Source organism: Anabrus simplex, chromosome 1 (assembly GCF_040414725.1).
Source record: "Anabrus simplex isolate iqAnaSimp1 chromosome 1, ASM4041472v1, whole genome shotgun sequence".
In the NCBI taxonomy this organism is placed as follows: Eukaryota; Metazoa; Arthropoda; class Insecta; order Orthoptera; family Tettigoniidae; genus Anabrus; species Anabrus simplex.
The window spans coordinates 126703239-126731197 of record NC_090265.1 but is presented as its reverse complement, the minus strand read 5'-3'; the positions used below and the strand labels follow the sequence as shown (position 1 = coordinate 126731197).

The following is a 27959-nucleotide window of genomic DNA, read 5'->3' as shown; positions in this document are numbered from 1 at the left end:
TGCTTCCATCTGTATAGATTTGGAATGGGTAGTGTTTGTCATTGATTTTATCCTGTATTTTAACCTTTTGAGCTGGATGTGACCATTGTTTATAACACTTCCTGGAATCAAGTTTGTGTGTCTTTTCGCACTACCATTTTTTCAGTCTGTTTTGTTATGTCAGTGCCTGGCAATCTCTCCAAGTTCTATCACGTTGGGATTTAATCCGGTTATAACACATAGTGCCTCATGTGATGTTGTACGGTAGGCCTTAGCTATTTTAATGTTTATTAGTCATTGCACTCTTCTTAATTTCATTACATTATACTACTTGGTTGTGGGTTGTATCCATAATGGTATTCTGTAAGACAGGATAGGTAGAATAGCTTCTTTATATATAATCTTCATAATGTAAGGGTGAAGTCCCTAATTTATTTTGGCAGACTTTGAGAGAGCATGAACAAGATTCGAGCACTTATCAGTTATGTATTCTGTGTGCTGGTCGAACTTAAATCTTTTGTCTATAATGACTCCAAGATATTTTATGCAGTTTACTTCTATCAGTGTCTTGTTCTTTAAATATAATTGCAAATTCTGTCTTACGCCGGATCTCTTGCGTGTTATCATTTTTCGAGATTTCTGCTCATTAAGCACAACTTTGTTTAATGTAGCCAAGTTGATATTTTACTGAGTTCTATGTTTGCATTAGTTCCTATCTCCAGTTTGCTCTTTCCTTTAACTAGGATGAGCACATCATCTGCAGGTGCAATCACCTTCGTGCACTCCTTGTAGTTCAGATTTAAAAGTGAGTCATACTGGATGTTCCAATATCCCGATCAGCAGCACCAGCCCTATGGACATCCTTTTCTTATGCTTCTTTCTATGATGCTCAAGTTGGCTTTCAGAGTGCAACTCCTCTCACTGAAATAGCTTTGTTTGAGTTTATAGTGGTTTTAAGGGTAATTGAATCCTTTCAGTGCGTTCAAGATCCCAGGCCACCAGGCCGCATCAAAGGCCCCTCTCACATCCAAACTGTTTATTGCTACGTTCTTTTCATTTTTGAGTCCATCTTTAACAAACTGCTTGACTGCCATCAATGCATCTACTGTTCCAGTTTGTGGTGTGAAACCATACTGGTTTCTGTTTAGTAAGTCTCTGGAGTTTATGTAGTGCATTATTCGATTTATGAGGAGCTTTTCTAGCACTTTGGCAACTACATTCGATAGACTTATTGGTCGATATTTAGAAACAACATCACTGTTTTCTTTTCCAGGTTTTATTATGGGTACTCTTTCCGTACTCTTGGGAAGCATCCAGTTTTAAGACATCCATTGAAGATATAGATGTCGATTCCCATAGGGAATCGGAAATATTTGTTCCGAATGAGTAAATTTGTAAATGGTCCGTTATTGGACATTATAAATTTTCCAGCTAACTCATTCTTGGTTGCCAGCGTTTCGCCCCCGTGTGCTAGGTACCAGCTGAAGAGCCCAGCCTAGCACACGGGGGCGAAACGCTGGCAACCAAGAATGAGTTAGCTGGAAAATTTATAATGTCCAATAACGGACCATTTACATTGGTATTATCCATTGAAGGGCGCTGTTATGTACGATGGTAATTGCTCGTTGATATATTTTAGTATGTCACCTGTTATTCAGTCTTCTCCAGGAGCTTTATTGGCACATAGTTATCAATATTTGGAGGCTGCTCCGACTTCCTTCTTGCTTCTTTGTGATGAATGTTGTCTTCAGCTACATCATCGCAGGGGGTCAAATGAGCCATCGTGTAACTCAATGTGTCAACTAAATTAGTTGTGTATGTACCGTTGGGCTTTCTTAAGGTTGAGACTGTATAGTTGTTCCTAATTTTCCCTGAAGCTAATTTGTACTCTGTGTTCCACGGGTTTACTGTTGTAATTATATTACAGTATGTTTTCCATGATTTCATTTTCTCTTTTCTTATCGCTATTTGATACTCTCTTTTAACTGCTTTATATATTATTTTCTTTTGTCGCAAGGGTTCATTTTCTATAGTCCTCTGATACCTACTTCTTAAAGCGTTTAATTTTTTCCTCATTATGGTGAGCTGAGGTACCCACCAAGGAACCGTCCTGTGTCAAGTTATTTTCGTTGTGGCTTGACGAGTCTTGAATGATTTAGAACAGGCAGTTATCATGTTTTGAAATTTTAGCACTGCAGTTTCAGTCAGTTTCTTCTATTATAACTTTACGTAGTTGTTCATTAATTTCTTTTATGTACTTAATTATGCTGCCATGCTGTTCCCTTGTTGCTGCAAAGAGGTTGACCACAAGTTTTTCTAAGTCATTCTGTTTTATTATGTATCTCATTCCGTGGAACTGCAATTGTTCTTCGTTGGGACTCGATATACCAAGATTGAATTTAATTATCCTGTGATCTGAGCAATTTTCCTCATTACTACACTCCCAGCCTGTTATAATGGGGGCCAGCTATTTGCTGCCTACCATCAGATCTATGTAGCTGAATCCTTTTATTTTCAAAGGTTGGTAACCCGTTCTCATTCATAATGAACAGTTGATTTCCTACGAGGAATTCTAGAATTCTTCCTTGTTCATTTATCGTAACATCATGCCATATTTTAGATCAGGAGTTACTGTCAATGGAAAACATTATGTTCTTTCCTCTTGCAAAATCCAGAATATTCTTCACTTTAAACAAATCCAAATCTGTGTCTCCAAATATATCGAGTGGGCTAATTGCCAACTCTGGGTTTCACCCTCACCCTACCTCATAATCATCTCTCACCCAGATGTGCAGGTCACCCATGCGCATCAAGTAGAAAGACCTAACGTGTCCATGTCCTTTTTTGTTTCCTTTGACATCCTCTTGTGCCATTTCCTTAACTGACTTATTCATATGGTGAACTATATTTTTTTTTATTGTTATTTTTCATCCTGTTGTCACTGTTATTAACATTTAACTATACTTTAAACTAAATTGCTTTTAATTAGCATCTCAGCATTCTCAGTTTCTTAGTTCCATAAATTCACTTGCCTCTGGACATAAAAAAAAAAAAATCCAATTGCAATGTTGTCAGCAAATAACATTGTTATTATCTGATCTTTCAGCAACTTGTGTTTCACTCTGATCTTAATCTATTCCATAATGATTTACAGCTGGAAGTGGGGGGACCACAGTATAGTCCCACTTTGACCCAGTTATATGATACTGTTTTATTTTGTCAAATTCAGGTTTACTTCCAATTCTAGCTGCTGTGCCTCATGTCATCTTGCTTACAACTTACTTGCCGACCTGGCGGCCATGATTGTTGAGACATCCAAAGTCTCAATGGTCTGATACTGTGGTTGGCTGGTTCAAGTCCTGTTGATGGAGAAAATTTCACCATCAGAATGTTGGCCGGCAGGGTAGGAGAGGTGGTGGTGTACAATTTCTAATCACTAGATTGCGTGCCAAGAGCCTGGATTCAGTTCCAAACCTCTCTGCAGTGTTCATTTGGAATGAGGGCATATGACTCTGTTCATAGTGATTTGTTCATCAGATGGAGACATTAAGCCTTGAGCAGACCCCTTGATGTTTTGACAGAAGTAGGCTAATTGCAACTCTAGGTTTCACCCTCACTCTACCTCATAATCACCTCTCACCCAGATGAGCAGGTCGCCCATGGGTATCAAATAGAAAGGCTTAACGTGTCCATGTCCATTTTTGTTTCCTTTGACATCTTCTTGTGCCATTTCCTTAAATGGGTTAGGTTTTCTTTTTCACTTTCAACTTTTAGTACAACCTCAGTGGATTTCTTTTTATTATTCTGTGTACTGTGCTTGGTTTCATGACATGTCAGGTGTATAACCTAAAACTATATCATTAAGAAGTTAAGTACTCTATAGGTTAATCAAACTGGTCAGGAATTAAACTGTTACAAATTTGGGTGCTCATTGTTAGAACACTTTGTCTATCATTTATGATTGAATTATATTTTTTGGGATTAATGAAGTCTTTAGTCATCTTCTGTGATCATGAATATTCAATTTGCTGTGTCTACTGATAGTGACTATCTGGTTGTTTTGTTATTCTGTGATTTTTTATGGGTTCTGATTTTTACTGGTTTAAACTATGGTTTAAGTCAAATAGGACTTTTAATAAACCATCTTCATTTTTTTAATGACACGTAATTCTAATGGATGCCTTTGCTGGCGAGATGTAGTGTTTACAGTGCACTATGTCTTCTGGTATGGGCTATATCAAATTTGTTACTTTCATTGACCTGTCTCAGTCTCACCCTTGACTTTGACAATATGAAAGTGACTGAGGTATGAGTGATGCTAGTAATACCATTGCTTATACAGCCAGTCCCTGTTATGAATGGTGTGAAGATATCGCTCATAGGGTCGGTTGGTGCATGCATTTCAGTGGGCTTGGCAGACTGATATGTAATAGCAGCGGCTGGCTCGGTGAGGAAAGCAACTCCTCATTTCCCTAGTACGCCTCTTCAGTGACGCCTAGGCTATTTATGACAGCTGTTGGCATAGCTGCAGAGGATAAAACCAGCCTTCGGGCTGAATACCCAACATACACAATTCTAATGGGTGCTGGAACTTTACTTATTTATGTTACTGTAAACTTAGTCCAATTAAATAATTCAATAATGTATGATAACATTTTTTTTTTTTCAGCCATATATTTAACTTTGACTTTCCTCGGAATATAGAAGAGTACGTTCATAGAGTCGGAAGAACTGGAAGAGCTGGAAGGACTGGAGTTGCTATCAGTCTTGTCACGCGAGAAGATTGGGCACAAGCTAGTGATTTAATTGGTATTTTAAAGGAGGCTGATCAGGTAATAAACAGTTGTTAAATGAAAATACTTCTTCTTTTCCTTAGCATGGAGAATGGGGAGACTAGGTGAAGACTTCTTTAAGTTTCAGCAGTAGAAATAATTATCTATTGACTATAAGAAAACTTGGCCAATCACAATTACTTTAAGTCCGGGGTGAGAAAGGGAATATAGGTCTGTTAATTACACCATTCATAATTCCTCACAAATGTAGATAATCATATAGAAATGTAAAAGTTCAACAACCTTAGAATTCATATTTAGGAATGAACTGTTTTGTCCATTTTAACCCGCTAGTGTTGCTAGGACAAAAGTAACACGAGTGGTCGCACGTTGAACAAAATGCTCACGGTATGATATGACGTATTTTCATAATAAATACCAACCGATTTCAAGCGTAAATGTATTAACACATTAAATGAACATGAGAATAAGTCTCCAATGGTTATAAAGAACACTAAAAATTACAAATAAAGTTACAAATAGTAATAAATCTGAAATGGTTATATCTAGAGCCTGGATTTCCATGCAAATGCATGTTTTTTAAATAAGCTAGCTACACTTCTCAAACTTTGCAAATATTCGTTTTACGGCTTAACAATTCCAAATCACTGTTCTTTTTCTGTGCATGTTTTGGTCTTTTTTAGCAGAAATTCATGCATAATGCATATTTGAAAGATTTTGGATTTAATAGCGAATATTTGGACGTTTAATAATGCATAATGACTTTTATTCTGACTTTGACTCATATACAGTATATCGTTAACTTGCATGATAGTGCCTTTTCTGAATGTTAGTTTGCAGAATTTGGGACAATTTTTCCACATTATAGGCTACAGTATGTATATTACTCAGAGACGGAAAGAATGTATTCCTGGCATCCTATGTGACAACCAAAGGTAGTATCCTACATATGGTACAGGTCCTATAATCCAATTAACCAAACACTTTCTTATCTGTTGCTTGAATAAACAAAGGCCCCACATCAATCTCTAATTCTTAGGAATAAGGTGTCCCAGTTTTACAGTTGTACATTACTATAAATTGAACCATAAATTGTGCATTAATCATTGACGGCTCATTTTTTGTCTATGTTACACTTATTTATATCGTGTCAGAAGCATACATAAGTTTAAAATTAAAGATAAGGAAAAACATAAAACATAAATACTCCAATGGCGAAGAGCCACATTAAACTATGTGAGCCCAAAACCTTGCAACATCAAGTGCATTTGGCTTCGCTTTAACCAGGTCTTCTGTTGTGCAGCTGAATGGGCATGAACTGCATTGCAGCAAATGGGCTGTGGTCTATTCTTCTCCACATACACACAAGGTACTGTTCACTTCGAAACCCCATTTCTTCTGGTTTACCCTGCACCGCGTAACACCAGAGCGCAGTCTGTTCAGTGCTCTCCAATTCACCCAATCTGTGACATGGCCAGGAGGTAGTTCCTCTTTTGGGGTCATCCATTGACTCATCCTCGTATGTTGACTTCTGACGTGCCATTCTTGAATTCTTGCTTGCTGCGCTGTTCCTGCAAGTGTTTCGGTTACTCTCAAGAAGCTTTTCCTAGACTTAAGTCGCTGGCGTGGTGGCTCATATCCAAACAAAGGGTGGGCTTTCGATGTCAACACCTTTCTCTTTTCTTTCTTGGCTGCCACTTCACGGCGAATATCGGGAGGTGCTATCCCTGCAAGGCAATACACTTTTTCCAAAGGTGTAGGTCTCAAACATCCAGTAATAATGCGGCAGGTTTCGTTGAGTGCTACATCAACTGCTTTGGTATGGCAAGATTTGTACCACACCGGGCATGCGTATTCAGCTGTGGAATAGCAGAGCGAAAGGGCAGATGTCCTCACTGTGTCTGGTTGTGCTCCCCAAGATGTTCCAGTTAGCTTCCGCACAATATTGTTTCTAGCAGCCACTTTCTGCTTGATGTTCAAACAATGTTTTCTGTAGGTTAAGGCACAATCCAAAGTGACTCCGAGGTACTTCGGGGTAGGATTGTGTTGTAATGCTATGCCTTGCCAAGTGACCTTCAGAGTTCGGGAAGCTTCTCTGTTGTTTAGATGGAAAACACAGGTTTGCGTCTTAGTTGGGTTTGGTGTTAGTTGATTCTTCTTGTAATAACCAGCAAGAGTGTCTAGAGCTGTGGACAATGTTTGTTCAATCGCCTCGAAGGTATCCCCCTGAGATCTGATGACACAATCATCAGCATAGATGAAACTATTCGTCCCGGCAGGAAGAGGCTGATCATTTGTGTAAATATTGAAAAGCATTGGTGCCAACACGCTTCCCTGAGGTAGTCCGTTCTTCTGTATCCTCCACCTGCTTCTTTTCCCCTGGAACTCAACGAAGAAACTTCGATTTTGAAGTAGGTTTCTAATGGCACAAGTCAGATGGAAGTCCTTTGTCATGCTGTATACCTTTCCAAGGAGAATTCGGTGATTAACAGTATCATATGCTGCCGAGAGATCTATAAATGCAGCTCCTGTGATTTTCTGGCTTTCAAAGCCATCTTCTATGTGTTGACTTAATTTCAACACCTGCGATGTGCAGCTTTTCCCTCTCCTGAATCCAGCTTGCTGTGGAATCAGAAGTGGCTCGATTTTATCAGTCAACCTATTGAGGATTAGTCTCTCCAGAATCTTAAAAAGATGGCATAATAAGGAGATTGGCCTGTAGCTCCTAGGGTCATTTTTATCTTTGCCTGGTTTTAGAATGGCTATGACCCTAGCCTTCCTCCATATTTTAGGTATCATGGAAGACTGAATGCAGTTATTCATGAGTTCTAGCAACCAGCACTTCGCAGTAGGACCAAAGTTCTTAATTTGTTCCATTCGAAGGTCATCGAGTCCTGCTGACTTCCCAATCTTACACTTACTGAGAGCTAATTCCAGTTCAGTTAGTGTGAAATGCTTAGATAACTCATTGCTCTCGTCTGGTTGTCTGACTATAGGATTCTTCCCTACTTTCATGGAAAGCTTTGGTTTTCCATTAAGCAAAAGTTGGTGTGCTATTTGATCTGCACTCACATTGACATGTGTGTTACCTTGCGTAGGATCATTGCTCAAGCGTTTTAAAAGTCTCTAAGCTTCTTGACTGCTCCTACCCATATCGACTTCAGACATCAACTAATAAAAGAAAACTTGTATTGCACTTCTGTGGCGCCGCGTTACTGAGATAGCAGCTTACAAACTCTGGTTTTGCATTGAACCCTTTTCCGTTTTACAAAGGTGAAAAGTGAGAGTATCCTCCTAATTCAATACAATAAATATTCCGTCCGAAACATGTTTGAATTTGTTTACTCTGTCTAATGACAGAATATTTATTGTATTGAATTAGGAGGATACTCTCATTTTTCACCTTTGTAAAGTGAAAACTGTCAATACGGAATGATTCTAATATCTTGTAATGGAAATGCCACCCTTTACCGTTGTTATCCTGGAATTTCCTACCCGGAACTCTCACTCGTTACACATCTTTGTTATCGCAGCAAGCAATCATTACCAGATTTTGAGGACATTCAAATGTGTCTGCAATCATCGCATGGAGAAGTAGCTGCCGCAGCTAGAGATAAGTTGAACAAATTAATTCGTTCAAATCCTGATTTTGAATTCATCAAGCTTATAAAAGACGTATTGTGGTGAAAATGCAAAAGACGTACAATTTGACCTCATTTTGTCCAAATGATTCATTGAAGTATGCATCTATCACTTCTTGTGACGTAAAAAGCTCATTTTCTGTGCTTAAGAATGTGCTGACAGAATAACAGATGAGCTTAAATCAAGATAATTTGGAGAAATTAGGGTAGTTTTTGTGCAGTGTTTCAAAAGGAACTGAATTTTGACAGTGCATATTTTCCAGTTTATTGTGCATGTTTTGCCATATGATAGTGCATGAATGCATGCATATTTTGAGATTTGATAGTGCATGGAAATCCGGACTGAAGTTACGACTATCTGGAAAAAACAATTCCCAACTTTCTAAAATAGTGTGTGCATCTTTTGCAATGCCCCTTACACAAGGAGGGTGAGGCGCTATATTTTCAGCACAAGTTCGTGAGTGTGGATTTCTTGTGGTGGGTGTCTGCTCCACTTTGTCACCTTATCTTTCCCTATATAAACATTGTCACTAAACATGAAATTCTCATTTACCTCCATATGTTGTTCACCAACTACAGATTGCTCTTCAGGTATGGTTCCATCAGCACGTTCTTCTGGCTCGGACTGTTCAGTATCCATATTATATTCACTTTCACAATCCGAGTCGCTGTTTTCGCCCTCGAGTTGATCACTAGGAATTTCATTAAACCAAGCTAAAATGTCACGACTCAAAGCCATCGTCACACACTAATTACACAACACATTAGTACAATAAGTTGTAAAGAACTGTTTCAGCTATGAAACAACATACAACAATAGCGAAACTATAACACACAGAAATTAGCGCCAATGTGACTGGTCGCGCGTGAAGCAAAATCCTCCCCGTTGACGGTCGCTGATAATTCCTTCCTCCCTGTCCCTTCTCAAGATCACAGATGTGCGCTTCAGTGCATTTGTCCTTCTCTCAAAACTACAGTACGAAGGTACAAAAGGGTTCACGTCCAAAACTACATGCTGTATAAAAGAGTAGATTATTTTCAATGACCGTGAGCATTTTGCTCATATAGCGACCACTGGCAGGTTAAAGCTCAAAAAAGTAATCCATTATTGTCTTCATTGGTATGGTCATATACTGTTAGCTGTTACCTTCCCCATCTGCATACAAATTGTGGAAGAACATATAATTTATCCTTGTGAATTACTTAAGGTTTCTAAAACAAACCTTGCTCATGCAGCCCAATAAGGACCTTGGTCTGCTAAGACAATTGCTGCCTAACCAGATAGCCTGTAGATATTGGAATATCATGTGGTCAGCATACTGCTTGGCTTTCTTGACCAGATATCTCTTATCAGACATAGGTGTACCATAAACATTATGACAGATTTCTGGTAGGGTTAGCTGTTTTAAACTGCAATGATTTCAACAATGGTCTAAACCAAATAGGACGTTTAATAAACCATCTTCATTTTTTAATGACACATAATTCTAATGGGTGCTGGAACTTATTTATGTTACTGTAAACTTAGTCCAATTAAACAATTCAGTAATGTATTCATATTAACCAAATGAGTAATGAAACATAACCTGGAAAATCCTGTAAGAAATGGGAACTCCCAGCAAGGAGCTGGAGCAGTTTATGAAGTTTAGGGCAGAATGTAGACTTTCTACTTGTTAGGCTTTAGCTTTTAATTTTAAGCTCGCCAGTTCATTATGACTGGTAGAAAAAGTGGCTTTTATGTAATGAAGTTATAAAGGAATGAAAAGGAGTGAGTGCCAAATTCTAAAAATGCGGTTGTGAAGTAGAAAGCTAAGTCATCAGAAAAAAAAAGGAAAAAAAATCCTTTAGCAAAATGTACACACTTGGAAGTTGAAGACAGCAAAAATGCAAGTAAGATATTAAATGAATTCAATTTTTATTTAAGAATATTCAGAAATAGTTCAAAGAATCAAAATATTCAACTAAAAACTGCTTATGTAATTATCGGTAATTATTCGGTAAATTTATTCAAATATATTCAATTAAAATACATGATAATCGGTCAATGATGTAATCTTTTGTATAATTTTTAAACTAGAAAATTGAATTCATTAAAGACCTAGATTTAGAAACTCAATACCACTGTTATGCTGTGTCGTTGCCCTCCAGCCCCACTGCCACCTGTGCCTGGGTACTTTCCAGAGTATTTGATGGCTTTTGCAACGGACTCTCTTATGGTTAGCGATGGGAATTGAGCAGTTTTGGTTTGGGATCAGTGTGTCTTCATTTTAAAGGTAGGCGTTGTAATAGAAAGTGCTCACGGTGTTCGATAACACACATTGCATGTGGCTTCTGGTTTAATTGTAAGAGCAAATTATAAATATAACACTGCAAATTCATTCAGAAAATAACGTATTAACATAAACTTGAATTTTTATCAGATACCATTTAAACTACAACTTTGAAAAGTACACCTAGCCCTAGCATATCCACTTATGCTTTCACTGCTTTTACTACTGGTATTGCAGCACTAATGAGAGAAAAAATAAATCAGAATTCATATGCGGTTGGGTCAACACCAGTGCAGAAGTCTTTGGATGAAAAAGTACTATAGCTCATGCATTAAATACCAAACACTGCTTTTCATAGTATGTACGACTTATGCATCAACTTCCAGGTTATACCCCTCCAAACAGAAAGGAAATTATTGGGTCTTTATTGAAAACTATTTACAAAAAAGAACTTGTTTCTTTATTCTGTATTAAAAAAAAAAAAAAAAAACAGTTTGTACCTAGGGTTTGATGGTTGGTCAAATGTTCACATTGAACCTATAATATGTCTTACAATTACCACCATAACAGGCAATGTTTATTTAGTGGAGACTGTTGACACATCTGGCCATGCTCACACTGCCAATTATCTGGCAGAAATGGCTCTTAACAGCATTCAAAAATGTGAGGAGTATTTAAAATGCAAAGTGTGTTCTGTTGTTAACAGAACACACTGCCAGCATTTGAAAAATATGTCTTCTGCTTGAAAATTATGAAGATTTGGATGTCATCACTTATGCCCGGCACATGTACTAAATCTGCTAGCAATTTCATAAGACCTATCTGTGTCGGTGCGACGTAAAGTAACTAGCCTAGCTAGCAATTTCCAATTATTGTGAGAGAACATTTGATTTGTTCATTCAAGTCAGAAACAAACAAAATATATATTATTAACTTATACGTATTACAATCATAAATCAAGTCACACCATGGTACACGAGCGACATGCAACCTCAATAGTGTTCGTCGTTGCAAGATGATGATCTGCTGTACAAGATGCAGGGCACAGCAGGCAATCTTATAGATGCTTCATAGTCTGCGGGTTCTCTGCAGTTGCAGTTACTGGTGTCAACAGGGAAGTGCCATTTCTGGAAATTCTTATTATTCAAGTCTAACAGTCAGCACGTAAATATTCACTTCATAACTAGTTTTTGGACACTAAGGCCCATCATCACTGAATTAAAACTTATTGTAATAAAGAATTTTAGGAATGGAGGAAAAAAGGGAATGAATAATGTTTTTTGATAAATCAGGTGAACTCGTAATAGATCCCTGGTAATAACTGGAGAGATAGAAGGAATATTTTGAAAATTTTCTCAATGTAAAAGGGATCTTCCTTGTGATGTCGCAAACAACCGAGCTCATGAGGAGGAGGACAGTGGTGGTGATGAAATTACACTTAAGGAAGTGGAAAGGATGGTAAATAAACTCAATTGTCATAAAGCATCAGGAATAGATGAAATTAGACCTGAACTGGTGAAGTATAGTGGGAAGGCAGGGATAAAATGGCTTCATCTATACAGTGTATATAAAATAAAGAGTTTTGTCTGTACATTGCTCAGAATTTAAAAAGAATAGTATTTCTGTATCTGTCGTGTCCACAGTAACAAGGAAATGCATTTTGTACTTTTCCGTAATGTCTGTATGTATGTATGTATGTATGTATGTATGTATGTATGTATGTATGTATGTATGTATGTATGTATGTATGTATGTACATCATGAGAAAACTGCTGAAGAGAATTTAATGAAAATCGGTATGTAAAGTAACTAAAGTTATACAGAATGCAGTTTCCTATCTTTTATGTCTTATACATATTTACCATACTGTCTTTGATAACAGAGATATTCATTAATTTTTATTTTTGTTGCCAAGTCCATATCAACGCCGAGCCTCGAGAACATGGGTAAATGGAATTTAATGAAAATCTTTATATAGAGTCGGGGAATAAAAAACTACAGTCTAAGCTGTAAACAATTTTATTCACCCTGGATGAAATGGTAGTTTAGGGGAAGGTGCCTAAAATTTAATTCTTAAATACTTATGTTATTAGTCCCATCGAAAAGTACTACATAACAAAATTTATAGAGAACACCCTTTCTGATCATTTATGTTTTATACAGTTTTACCGTATGGACTATGATAACAGTGGTATTTGATAGTCGGAAGAAAACAAATGTGAAGGCACTAAGCAAGTGGCCATGCAGTTAGGGTCGTGCAGCTGTGAGCTTGCATTTGGGAGATAGTGGGTTCGAACCCCACTGTGGGCAGCCCTGAAGATGGTTTTCCGTGGTTTCCCATTTTCACACCAGGCAAATGCTGGAGCTGTACCTTAATGAAGGCGACGGCTGCTACCTTCCCAATCTCACACCCTTCTGTCGTCGAAAACCTTTGATGCGTTAATGCGACGTTAAGCAAAAAAAAATAAAAAATAAGTGAAGGCCTACAATATCGAAAGTCATAAAATTCATCAACAATAACATTACGTTGACTTGTTTGTTGTGATGTTCTTTGTCTCTTATGCTGCCCCCTCATCTCCGATAGATGGGATTACTGCTGCGTACAGAGTATAACAGCCTGCTTGAATATTGGTGAGAAATAGCAGGGAAGTTACATAACTTTCTTCTCTAGCATAGCATTCCTCTGGTTCATACATTTTCTGATACTGCTGTACGTAACACGCTGGTCATCATAGTATTCCAGCTATTCGATCCCTACTCTGATGCTCTGATTGGATTGATCAGTATGCACAATTAATGGAATAATGGCAGAGACTCACTTATGACCTGGTCTAGAATTACAATTTTGGCCTATTCCAAATTACAGCACCACAATTCACTAAGGCCCAAATTCATAGTCAGCACTTGTAGATAAGTGGAACCCTTAACTAATAAGGGATCACTTAGAATAAGTATTCACTTACATGAGTTTACATTTCATAGACAGCACTTAAGGAGCACACTCGTTGATACAGTATCACTGGAGATGTGGCAATGCTGTATATTATGCCCATGCTTCCTGGATCGTGTAGTTCTGGCTACCATCTCTTTGCCGAATAGTGGGATGATCTGGTGTGTTGTTTGTCGAAGGACATCGCGCGCAACATTTTTTAGGTTAAAAGATCGTCTATATTGTATTTGGTTATCGGAATGGATAACTAAACAGCGAGCTGAGACGGGACCTGCAAGAACCTACCTACATGTAGATAATATAGAACAAGCAGACCGACGCAGTTTCTCATCAGAATATGAATGACGTGGGAAAAACTTGTTGTGGACAATGCAAACTACGAAAATGCCCAGAGTCTATTTTTTTTCTTAATATATTATGTTTATAGTTATCCAGGTACTCGGAACCTATACAATGCCTTACAATGCTTTTAATGATTTGATAAATATATCCGTAGCCGTTACTTTGTAATAGGCCTAATTACTTCCCCTTTAAAATGTAAATAGTATGTTTTGATGTGCGATGCCATAATTTCAGAAACTTCTGATATCCGGCAAACAATTGGTTAACTAACCTGATATAATTAGCACAAGTCAACCTTAAAATAAATGGTGGTAGTGCAACACGTTCATTTTTCTTATATCTCAGTATAGTTCTTTACTATTCCATAGGCCTACAGTCTTGATAACATATTAACTTGTAACACATTTCGAATTAAGCGAAATACCAGTAATGATGATAATAATAATAGTAGTAACCTGAAATTGAGCGGTGGAATAAATTCTCAAAACAATATCTTCATTAATGGTGAGATAGTGAGTCCTCTAGAGTTTATGTTCACTCTCTCGCACAAAGGAACAAGAATATTCATAACTGTCCCTTTACTAAAACAAAATTCTTTAAATTCTTCATAACTGTCCCTTTACTAAAACAAAATTCTTTAAATTGTTGGTCACATTACATTTCAAGAGGATTTTCCTTCTCTACTGTGTGCACGGAAAGCATTCTGTGAATAAAATGCAACATATTCAGCAAAATCATTATCCTCCATCTTGCTGCAACTTAGGTGAATCACTTAAATGTGTGCGGTGCGTCGACTTATAGCAATAAGTGGGACACTTAAGTAGGTAATATGAAGTGAAACCTGGCTTATGAGGAGCACTTATGTATAAGTGCTGTCTATGAATTCGGCCCTAAATAACTCAAAATTCAACCCTGAAATGAGTCGTTTCTTTCGAAAAGCTTCTTCCTCTTCACTTTTATTAAATACTACATTCATTTTATACCAAATTAGCAGCCAAGAGGGGGTTTCTCTTCTGGCTTGGAGGAAAAATTTGCCTCCAAGTCACATAGATTTTCCCCCACCAGTGTAGTGAATTGAGATTTTCCAACTCATTGGGTACTCCTAGGAAACAGAGAGTAAAAGGGCATAGTTTTTGCCCTGGGACTCTCCACTCACACCCCCCCCCCCCCCCCAAAAAAAATAAGTGTTCACGGTTTTCTGCAGCCCGGTCATTCCACCTCTGGAACTTTGGACTGTTAGATCGGCAGCGTACCATGTTCGTTAAAAGTGAGAAAATGTGTTGTTTTTCATTTGGTCGTGTATTTCATATGATGGCATTGCTTTTAATCGCGACATTCCGATTGGTGTCGTCGTAATGACCTATGCTGATTTCAGTTGGGAAAACCACTTAGCCAGTCTTTCTGAGGATGTAAAAAGGCAGGTGAGAGTGAGAGTCTGCCATTATAATGAAAATTCCTCAACTTGATTGTGACCGATGGTAGACAACAGTGCCTACCATTTTAATAAAAATTCCCTAACCCAGTCTTCACATTAAAAATAAAGACATTTGGTGACTGCCCACTACTTTTCTAGGGTAACTTTAAGAACTTTGCAATTTATTACAATCTTACTCACCCCCTGTGGGTGGAGGGCGCAGACAAAGAATACACCCACAGTATCCCCTGTGTGTCGTAAGAGGCAACTAAAAGGGGCGACCAAGGGATGATTGTATTAGAACCATGAAACTACTTGTGATAGTACCATCACATGGTGAACACCATGGGTCGCCTTTGCTTGCAAGTAGTACCACTATGTTAGTACACAATAGGTTTGTGATTAGTAGCAACAGAAGGTCAATCTGTATGGGTTTTCTAGTAACCGTGATTAGTACCCTTGTGGGAAACACCATGGGTCTGGGCGTTGCCCGTGATTAGTACCACTATATGAGCGACACCATGGGTCTGCGTTGCCTATCATTAGTACCCACTGTATGAGGAACACCATGGGTTTGCGTTGCCTATGAGTGGCTCCATTATGTGAGAAACACCATAGGTCTGCGTTACCTCTGCAACGTACAATACTTGTGAGTAATACCATAATGTGTGGAATATCGTGAGTCTGCTGTACTTTTGTTTAGTACCGCAACATGACAAATATCATGGTTCTACTTTACTAGCGATAACTACCATTATGAGGGGCCATTGACCTGGATTTTGGACCCCTTTAGACAACAAGCATCCTCGATTCAGAATTGTGCTTTAGAAGCAGTCCCTTGGTCAGTAATACTATTGTTTATGATAGTTTCTGGGTCGGATCCACTGATTGTTTTAAATTCATATCCATCCATTCATTATTCATCACATTTTTATTGTTTACTTTATTATGATCATTATTTTTCTCCAGATCTACAGTAACAAATACCCATTTGATCCGTTGAATGAGAAAAATAATCTCCAGCCTAAGCCAAAATTCACTCTTTCAAACTCCACATACTGTACAGAAAAAAGAAAGGATAAATAATACATGCAGTAAACAGAAATGAACAAGACAAAATAATAATAATAATAATAATAATAATAATAATAATAATAATAATCAACGTACTCCTTGGACATGCCATGAAATGCCTCGGATACTCCGGAAAAGTGACCCCCAAAGTGAGGGTCACCACGGCAGTCATCCTCGGCCCCTTCATGCCACGCCCAACATCTCCCCTGAATATTTCTATTGTCTTTCCAGAATATGCAATTTAAATAAAATATAATTAAAAGACATAATAAAGTTGAAATAAAATAAGCGGTATTATGAATGTCAAAGACCTTCCTGACTAGACACGCTAACCTTTGCACATTCCATTCCACCTACCTTTCTTCTACTTGACCCACTCAGGATTGCTGAGTCCAGACTTACGTTACATCACCAGCCGGGTATGTGTACCTCATCATAATGTCTTCGCTACACTTACATTCTGCCATTACGTATTCTGCTCATGTTGCAACTTTATCCTTGTACTACTTATCTGTTCCTGCTCATCATATTCAACCATACTTAATCTAATTTAAATACCAAGCCATACTAAACATTAAATTGCCATCGCGTCCACCAAACCAAAATTTACCAACCCTGCCTCATTAATATACACAATCACTCTTTATATACCACCATACGTCAACTTTCCAGTCTCATACTGTCACTTACAGACACCTACCTCCAACTCCACCTCATAACACACCTCAAGACATTATATCCCTCCACATATCATTTCACCACATACATTTAACGCTCAAACAAATAGCACTTCTCATTTCTCATCCCTTTCAACACCTAAATTCTGCCATTACATATACCACCACTTCTCCATCTCCACACTTCAGCAATAAATAAACACACTTCATTACCTACCAAAAACTCCATCCAACTCCACAATCATACAGACACCTACCTCCAACTCCACCTCATAACGCTACATCTCCGCACTTAGATTCTGCCATTATGTATACCATGCACCTCCAAACACATTTTACCATTAACTTCCGTATACAAACACATACTTCATTACCTACTAAAAACTCCAACTCCACAATCATGCATTTACACTCCAGATTCACTATACAGACACCAATGCTACATCAACTTGCCAATCTCATACCGCCACTTCAATCTCATCACTCTCATACCGCCACCTCAATCTCTTCACTATACAAACACACATTATCTCCATACTACATACCATTTACAACTTACTCCATTAATTCACTATCATTCACTTACATTTAACACTCCAGATCTAGTTCTTGTCCTCTGATAATTGCTCTCAGCCCTTGATGTCTAGCCTGTATCATATGTTTTCTAAGGATTTTTTTGTTCCTAATCGCTTCCGTTCCCACTTCCCTCTTGATCCATATTTTTTCCCTCTGCATGTTACCCGCATTGCCAACCACAATATCAGCCATCAACGTAGAAAACAGTTGTTCTTTGATAGGCCTGTTGCCTCTAATTCTTCCCACTCTGCACATCATCTATGTCCACTTCACTAAAATTAATTTTCATTTTCCCCTGAATTAGGTCTACTACTTTATAAATTGTAAGCACTTTGTCCTCTCTCTTCTCCTCAGGCACACCATATATAAATAGTCATTTCTTCCTGCGATTTAGTGTTGGCTTCCACTTCTGCCTTCAATTTCAGTGTCTCCTCTTCTAATCGTCCTATTTTCTCCCGTAATGCTGCAAGTTCTTCGGCATTTTTCCTCACTTGTGATGTCATGTCGTCTTCCCTTTCTCGGAACCGTCCTTTCATTTTTACAAACTCCCTTGTTTGCTCTTGTAACATATTTTTGAGTTGCTCAAAGGGGCAGACTTCTACAACCACCTCTTTTACAACTCTTCTGATTGCTTCCATGTCTTCCCAGCTCATATTTCCGCTGGTGGTCGGACCTGGGTTTAGCTCGACGCCCTCCCCCCCCCCAATCCATAGCAATATTATATAATCACCGCTGCCGATAGAATTAATTCTCCTTTCATTTCCATTTCACACCCTCTTGGTTTCACTCCTTCTTTCTTCCCTGCCATCCTCCTATGATCGCCCTGTATTGCTCCACAATAATCATTGTCAGTAAACTCCTCACTACCTTCCTGCACTCAGCACCTGCATCCCCTTCTCCCACTCCAGCGACCCTCCACTCAATAAGTCTGCACTCGTAAGTGGCTTAGGCTGTACTGTTTTTTATTGTGGTCAGTGTATGATTTTGAACTTTTAAATTGTCGATGAATTCTGTATGAAAATGAAAATCCACAGCTTGTTTCCAGTCATTCGACTGGTCAGGAGTGGAATGAATTAAGCCCTCACAATGTAGAATTCCATAGCGAAGCATGGGTACATCAGCTAGTAGAGTAAAAAGATTAGTATGGATTGTTAATAAGGTGCCTTCAGATTGGACAAAAGCACTTATCTATAAGCAAGGGAACAAGAGATTGCAACAACTATCAAGGTATCTCATTAATCATTATACCAGGCAAAGTATTCACTGGCATCTTGGAAGGGAGGATGCAATCAGTGGTTGAGAGGAAAATGGATGAAAATCAGTGTGGTTCCAGACCGCAGAGGGGCTGTCAGGATCAGATTTTCAGTATGCAGCAGGTAATTAAAAAATGCTACGAGAGGAAGAGACGGTTACGTGTATGTTTCATTGATCTAGAGAAGGCATATAACAGAGTACCAAGGGAAAAGATGTTCACTGCACTGGGGGACTAACGGTTTAAGGGCAGATTATTAAAATCTATCAAAGGCATTTATGTTGACAATTGGGCTGCAGTGAGAATTGACAGTAGGAGGAGTTCCTGGTTCAAGGTACTTACAGGGATTAGACAAGGCTGTAGTCTTTCACCTTTATTCATAGTTTACATGGATTCAGTTAGTTGTAAATGAAGTACACAGTCTGGCGTATGCTGACGACCTGGTCTTAATGGCAGATTGTACTGAAAGCCTGCTGTCTAATATCTTGGAACTTGAAAATAGATGCAATGAGTATCATATGAATATTAGTAGTGATGTGCGTGAATGACTCTTGAAATTGTGAGAATCTGTTTCTATGACTCCAAGGTCACACTCAATGTCGCATACGAGGAATCGGTTCCGCGATGACGTCAGTGTGTTTGACACACTCACTAGAGCGAGTCGTCCGTTTATAAGTGGGGAAAATTTCAACGTGCAATATTTAAAATTTCTTTTGTATACAGTGTAGAATGATATAATACCCGTTTAAATTAAATGTCTTATTGGTTGTCATGAGTGAATTATGCCACATAATAATGAAATAACATTTTAACCTGGTAGTCTGGAAATAACATTACACATTCCAACACTGAGTGCAGCAGTCGACATTGTTATTTATGTGTACAGATAGGAAAGGATTTCTACCTTATCAATACTGTTTATTGTAAGAATTAGCTTACAGTACCAGTTTCAACCATAATTGGTCATCATCAGAACATAAATACCTTCACATATATATCAAGTAATAATGGACATTACCCTGTCTAAAGGAAGATGCCGTAAGGAAACACCATATCTGATTGTTTCCAAATTGGGCATGTTGAGTGCGAGTTGGTTATGTATTATGATTTGACTTTCAGGTACATGAGTATAAAGCTATCTTCTTCAGGACTAGAAATATGACTGTAAAATCTATCCTAAGCTTAAATCTAAGTTATATGTACAAATACAATAAACACATTAAAATAATGATTATAAAACATTTCATGGACTTGATTGTGCGTGTCTTGCGTATATCTTCATTCCCGTTTTAGAATCCATAGTTGTACATAATCTGGTGCTTGCGATCGTCGGTAATGTTGTAGGTCTCTTAAGAAGTATTATTTACTTAAATGATGTCTTCACGTGTATATATGATAAACTGCTTTTGTTAACAAAATCCGATCATATAGACAGAGGTAAGTATGTACGGATGTGAGGGGAGTCTTATTCCTTGAGTTTGGAAGCAGGTGATATGGTGTTGTTCATTCGTGTATTTTTCTTGATGTTAGGCTATTGTGGTGGCTCCTTCCTCATCTATATCTGTGTGCTGGTGTTATAGTTGTCTGTGAAAGGAAAAAAAAGTGTAAGTAGAGAGTTATAAGCTGAAGGAGAGAGAGAGAGAGAGAGAGAGTGTGTGTGTGTGTGTTTGTGTGTGTGTTTTGTGAACGTGTACTTACTGTTGTTGTCGTGGCTGGGTTGTGTTCGCCTTGTGCTTGTGTCCACTGCTGCAAGGGGAGTGAACAGAAGGGTAGGGAGAGTTGCTGTTGTAGGGGTAGAGTTGGGCGTGTCGTTCTACGGTCCTATGGCACATGCTATGTTCTGTTTATTGATTATTTTAAGGTAGTCATTTTTTAGGGTGGGGATGGCTTTATTGAAAATATTAGTTTTGTCTGTGATTTCATTTATATTGTAATTGGGATTGGCGTACTGATCTAATGACATATAAAACTCTTCTGTTATATAGAGCAAGCGGCCCTTGGGATTTATATTTTCATGTCATTTGCGATGTTCATGAAACTGTGTTTATATTTGTCGATGTGCTGGTCTATTGCGGAAAAATGATTATGTTTTACAGCGTTTATGTGTTCGTTATATCGGATTGTAAAGTTTCTACCGGCGCGTCCAATATAGCTGGTCTCACAATTGTTACACTTGATGCGGTATACTCCTGATTGATTGTACTTGTTATTACTATTGATTGTCTTGGTATTGTGTAAGATGTTAGTGTTATGTCTGGTTTTGAATGCTATTTTTAAGTTGTGTTTTTTTAAGACATTAGTTATGGGATATATGTGTGCGTTGTTGAAAGTAAATAATACGTAATCCTTAGGTTTGTCTGTTTTTGTCAATCTGGTTTTGGGTTGAGATTTGATTTTGTGAATAATTGTATTGACATTTTCTTTCTTGTATCCATTATTTTTGGCTATTTCGTGGATTAGTTGTATTTCCTTTTTTAAATCTTCTTCTGTTAGCGGTATATTAAAGGTTCTATAGATCATACTGTAATAAGCTGCTTTTTTGTGTGTATTGGGATGGATGGAATCTGTTTTAATCGTGTTCGAAGTATGTGTAGGTCTTCAGTATATTTTATAGGATAAGTGGTTTTTGTGTCTGGTTATTATGTCCAAATAGTTTAAGGTGCAGTTGTTTTCAGTTTCTTTAGTAAATTTTATGTAGGGCTACATTGTATTAAGTTGGTCCAATATGATGTTTTCATCAATCGATCTATGCCCAATTTGGACACAATCAGATATGGTGTTTCCTTACGGCATCTTCCTTTAGACAGGGTAATGTCAATTATTTTTTGATATATATATGTATGTGTGTATGTACAGGTATTTATGTTCAGCTGATGATGACCAATTAGAGTCTAAACCGGTACTGTAAGCTAATTCTTACAATAAACAGTATTGATAAGTTGGAAATCCTTTCTATCTGTACATGTGTAATCTGTCAATACAGAAATGTTAACAAAATCCGATTATAAATAAATCAAGTTGTTATTTATGCTCGTACTGTATTCTTCTTCTAATGTGGTTTTCAAATATCGCTAGTATAAAGGTATAAAGTCTGTGGAATCACATTTCTAATAAGCACACAACTTGTTTGATAGTGTGCTTGTCTTCCGTTACATTTAATTTGCAGTTATTGTCATTTGGCTTTAAATTACGGCAAACGTTTTCTACTTCATAACCGCATTTTTAGAATTTGGCCCTCACTCCTCTTCATTCCTTTATAACTTCATCACATAAAAGCCACTTTTTCTACCAGTCATAATGAACTGGTGAGCTTAAAATCAAAAGCTAAAGCCCAACAAGCAGAAAGTTTACATTCTGCCCTAAACCTCATAAACTGCTCCAGCTCCTTGCTTCACAGCATTTTTAAAGGGATTACCCTTGGAATGGGAATTCCCATTTCTTACGAGATTTTCCAGGTTATGGTTCATTACACATTTGGTTAATATGAATACATTATGGAATTGTTTAATTGAACTAAGTTCACAGTAACATAAATAAGTTCCAGCACCCATTAGAATTGTGTCATTAAAAAAATGAAGATGGTGTATTAAAATACCTATTTGGTTTAAACTGTAGTTTAAAACAGCCAACCCTAACAGAAATCTGTCTTAATGTTCATGGCACACCTATGTCTGATAAGAGATATCTGGTCAAGAAGCCAAGCAGCAACCATTTTGGTAATGAGACAGTCTCTCATAGTGCATTGGCACTGCGGGTGGCTCCAAACAGCCTACGCAGTGGTCTTCACGGTGTGCACTTGCCATGCATCTTGGTGGGTGTGCTGTTTAACAACTGTTGAGCCCAACTTGGCACACTGGGGTGAAACGCTGGCAACCGGGAATGAGTTAGGTGGAAAATTAATGTCCAATAACGGACCATTTATATTGGTAGTACACACTCCAGTTCTGTGAGAATTTCTGCATCCATTATATCATTTCTCAGCCATGATTCAACTCTTAATACAATATTTGATAAGTATATATCTATTAAATTACTTAATTCTATTCCTATCTTTACGATACTTCTACAGTTCGCCAGGCTAAGTGGCTCAGACGGTTGAGGCTCTGGCCTTCTGACCCCAACTTGGCAGGTTCACTCCTGGCTCAGTCCGGTGGTATTTGAAGGTACTTAAATACGTCGGCCTTGTGTTGGTAGATTTACTGGCACGTAAAAGAACTCCTGGGGACAAAATTCTGGCACCCCGGCGTCTCCGAAAACCGTAAAAGAGTAGTTAGTGGGACGTAAAGCAAATAACTTTTTTTTAAATTATACTTCTACAGTTCAAGACTAACATTTTATGTCATCCCTACTTGACTTCCAGACCTCTGTACCCTTATCACTGCTCCTCATTTCCCTGAATGTACCTCCCTATAACCCTTCTAAACAAATTTTGTAACTTATACTTACCATTGTGGTTTAAGTGAAGACCATACGAGCGCAGATAGATGTTTGCCTATAGAAAATACCAAAACATGTTTTTCAACATGCATTAACTCACAATTTTCCTTAAATTGTGAAATTCTTGAAAGTTTTCATGTTTTTCAGTATTTTTTCCAGTGTTATTAAATTTATGGCCAAACAAAATAAAGTTAATGTTTGTATTGCACTTCATGAGGACACTGGTCATTATAAATGGGCGTTTTAACCATAGCATCAATGACTGCCTGTAAACACTCGGGTGTACTGTTAACAAGTTGTTAAATGGCTTCTACCAGGATCTGATCCAACTTCTCCAACAGTGTTGTTCCCATTTGCGCCAAGGTCCTTCCAGGCGTATTTCATACATGTTCAGTGGGGTTTATTTCAGGACTATGTGTTGACCAGTCCAGGGTTTGAATCACAGCTTCTTGTAAATTGCCATACCAGAACAGCCCAGGTAAGAAATTGACTGGAAAATGTCAGACATCTGAGTGTGAGTGAACAGTGGGGAGGTTAAAAAAAGTTTCAGTCACCCAGGAGATTTGCATGTGCACCCCTGCTAAAACGACAACTCAGAGAAGTGAATTATAATTTCATGAAGCAGCATCTGGGGTGGACCTGGGAACAGTGGACCTCTGTTCGCTTCACTTTTTTTTTGCCTGATGAGTCACTTCTGTCTTTGGTCTCGTGATGGAAGAGAGAGAGAGAGAGAGGCTGGAGGTCTGGAGAGGGAACAGCACCATTGCTTTCTCTCTGAGGACTCTATTTGGAGGCAGCTCAATGACTGTGTAGGGTTTCATCAACAATGTGGTCCACACTGAGTTGGTGTTCATTGATCTCAGGGCCCTCGATGCCCAGAGGTACACAGAAGATATCCTGATGGGCCATGTGATGCCCTTTGCAAGTTTCATTGGCCCAAATTTCGTGCTGATGCATGATAAAACCCACCCCCGTACCGCTTGCTGTGTTGTGCAGTATCTGCAGTAAGCTTGGATTCAAATCCTGGACTGGACAGCACTTAGTCCGGACACAACTCTTTTAATGTGTATTACGCTTGGAAGGAATGTCGGACAATGTGACACCACCCCCTCGGCACAGTTGATAATCATTATCGGACCGGAGGAGGCTGATCGTATCCGAGCAGACATCACCCAACAACGTATGGACAATGTGTTTAGAGGTATTCGTTGACACTAGGGGGTGAAAACATCAGTTTTTATTGACCAGTGTCTTATAAAGTGTAGTACAAACATTAACTTTGTTTTGTTTGACCGTGAATTTAAGAACAATTGACCAAAAAAATCAATGGGAAAGAAACTAAGGGCCAAATTCATAGTCGGCACTTATAGGTAAGTGGAACCCTTAAGTAATAAGGGATCACTTATAATAAGTATTCACTTACATGAGTTTACATAGACAGCACTTAAGGAGCACACTCGTTGATACAGTAACACTGGAGATGTGGCGATGCTGTATATTATGCCCATGCTTCCTGGATCGTGTAGTTCTGACTACCGTCTCTTTGCCAAATAGTGGGATGATCTGTTGTGTTTTGTTTGTCGAAGGACATCGCACGCGACATTTTTGAGGTTAAAAGATGGTCTATATTGTATTTGGTTATCAGAATGGATAACTGAACAGCGAGCTGAGACGGCACCTGCAAGAACCTACCTACAGGTACATAATATAGAACAAGCAGACCGACGCAGTTTCTCATCAGAATATGAATGACGCGGGAAAAACTTGTTGTGGACAATGCCAACTACGAAAATGCCTAAAGTCTAATTTTCTTCTTAATATAGTATGTTTATAGTTATCCAGGTACTCGGAACCTATACAATGCCTTACAATGCTTTTAATGATTTGACAAATATATCCGTAGCCGTTACTTTGTAATAGGCCTAATTACTTCCCCTATAAAATGTAAATAGTATGTTTTGATGTGCGATGCCATAATTTCAGAAACTTCTGATATAATACCAATATAAATGGTCCGTTATTGGACATTATAAATTTTCCAGCTAGCTCATTCTTGGTTGCCAGCGTTTATAAATTTGCTCATTCAGGACAAATATTTCAGATTCCCTATGGGAATCAACATCTATATCATCTGATGGCCAAGCAGGCATCAATTTTTAGTGATGAGACAAAGTCTCTTAGTGCATTGGCACTGCCGGTGGCTCCAGTTAGCCTACGCAGTGGCCTCCACGGTATGCACTAGCCAGCGTATTGGTAGGTGTGCTAGGTACCAACTGATGAGCCCACCCTAGCACACGAGGGCGAAACGCTGGCAACCAAGAATGAGCTAGCTGGAAAATTTATAATGTCCAATAACGGACCATTTATATTGGTATTATAAATTTGCTCATTCAGGACAAATATTTCAGATTCCCTATGGGAATCAACATCTATATCAACTTCTGATATAATCCGGCAAACGATTGGTTGACTAACCTGATATAATTAGCACAAGTCAACCTTAAAATAAATGGTGGTAGTACAACACGTTCATTTTTCTTATAGCTCAGTATAGTTCTTTACTATTCCATAGGCCTACAGTCTTGATAACTTATTAACTTGTAACACATTTCGAATTAATTAAGCGAAATACCGGTAATGATGATGATGATGATGATGATGATGATGATAATAATAATAATAATAACCTGAAATTAAGTGGTGGAATAAAATCTCAAAACAATATCTTCATTAATGGTGAGATAGTGAGTCCTCTAGAGTTTATGTTCACTCTCTCACACAAAGGAACAAGAATATTCATAACTGTCACTTTACTAAAACGAAATTTTCTTTAAATTGTCGGTCACATTACATTTCGAGAGGATTTACCTTCTCTACTGTGTGAACGGAAAGCATTCTGTGAATAAAATGCAACATATTCAGCAAAATCATTATCCTCCATCTTGCTGCAACGTAAGTGAATCACTTAAGTGTGTGTGGGGCGTCCACTTATAGCAATAAGCGGGACACTTAAGTAGGTAATATGAAGTGAAACCTGGCTTATGAGGGGCACATATGTATAAGTGCTGTCTACGAATTCGGCCCCAAGAATTGCAAAATGCAAGGAAAATTGTGCGTCATTGTTTTTTGTAAAACATGTTTTGGTATGTTCTTGAGCCAAACATCTAGCTTTTGTGAAATTTAAATGAATATTGGGAATCCCGTACAGTTTAATGGAATAAATTAAGAGTTTGGCAAAAAAAAAACACTTTATGTAGTCAGGTACATAATGGGTTTCACATTTCAAGCTACATTCAGTTAGTTGATAATGATATTTTATACATTACATTTTACATATCTAAATGCCCTATCATACATTATTATAGCTTTGAAGGGTGTTAATGTATAAGTAGTTCAAACTTTCGCTAACACAGACTGGATTTACTGCTCTTAGTGTGAAATAGTGAGGCGTTTTCTGTACTTTCATATAATGGTCTTTAGTTCTGATCAGTCTTAAGAATCTATGTACATTCCATTGAAATTGTGATTAGGCCATTTTACTTGTAAATTAGAACTCTCTTTATTATGCTAACTTGTATTTGCACTAATTGTTAAGCTTTAATATTTCAAAACTTTATTTTAGGATATTCCCGATGAATTGCATAATATGGCTGAACGTTTTGAAGCTTGGAAGGAGAGAAGAGCCAATGAAAAGGAACGAGAGAGGATAGACATCCGACGTAGTCGAGGTGGTGGTCTCAATGGTGGTGGCAGTGGTGGTGGAAGAAGAAATCGATGGTAGTGAATGTTCAGATGTGCATTCTGTGTCTAAAGTGTAGAACTTGGGAAACACAGGGAAGATATGCATTTTTCCTCCTTTATCAATTCATTAAAACCTAATCGTGATATTGTCGACGTTTGTAGGCATTTACTGGAATTTTGTCCTTAGCATTTACTTTGACATCCAGATGCTTGAACTTCCTTCTTCCATGGGTAGATGATGGCCGATATAAGGAGTGATATTTTTATTCCAAGTTCACCCATATTAGGGTGGAATAAAATGTGCTGAAAACTGAAATCATGTAAAACTGTATAATTTTGTGTTGTATGTAATTTATTAATATTTATAGTGCGTCATGAGGACGATAATGTACACCAACCATACAAGTTTGTATTTTTGTTCTCCACATGTCATTTTCTCATATAGTAGTAATGTTGTTCTTTGGCATTTATGATTTTCTCAAGAAAAATTAGTTGTGTTCAGAGTCTGAAATCACTTTTGATCTTAATTTCCTACTATAATTAGCGTTATTATGTAATGAATAAAAGCCTACAAAACATGCATTTTATATGTACTGAATCTCATCATATAATAATAGATTTCTATTAAATGAAATTCCTGTTTTAAAACTAAATGCAGATTTTTAAAATAAATGAACATGAATAAAACTTGATAAGAGCATGCTTACACACAGCATAACCTGTAACAAAGGCTTTCTCGAGGACAGATTTAGAACTGTTTTGTAATTAATAAGAAGCAAGTCAGTTGGCCGTTAGGGGCACGCAGCTGTGAGC

At 37.9% G+C, this 27959-nt stretch overlaps 1 protein-coding gene across 5 annotated transcripts in view; it reads left to right on the top strand.

Annotated features, from left to right (window-relative positions):
- Window positions 1-27726, top strand: part of LOC136862759 (probable ATP-dependent RNA helicase DDX43) — a 272457-nt gene extending 244731 nt beyond the window's left edge. For all 5 annotated transcript variants that reach the window (XM_067139022.2, XM_067139003.2, XM_067138995.2 and 2 more), the window contains exons 11-12: window positions 4649-4811; window positions 27028-27726. In XM_067139022.2, coding sequence (XP_066995123.1) covers window positions 4649-4811; window positions 27028-27186 — 322 coding nt within the window. In that variant the 3' untranslated portion in view covers window positions 27187-27726. The remainder of the gene's footprint in view (window positions 1-4648; window positions 4812-27027) is intronic.
- Window positions 27727-27959: the final 233 nt, after the last annotated feature.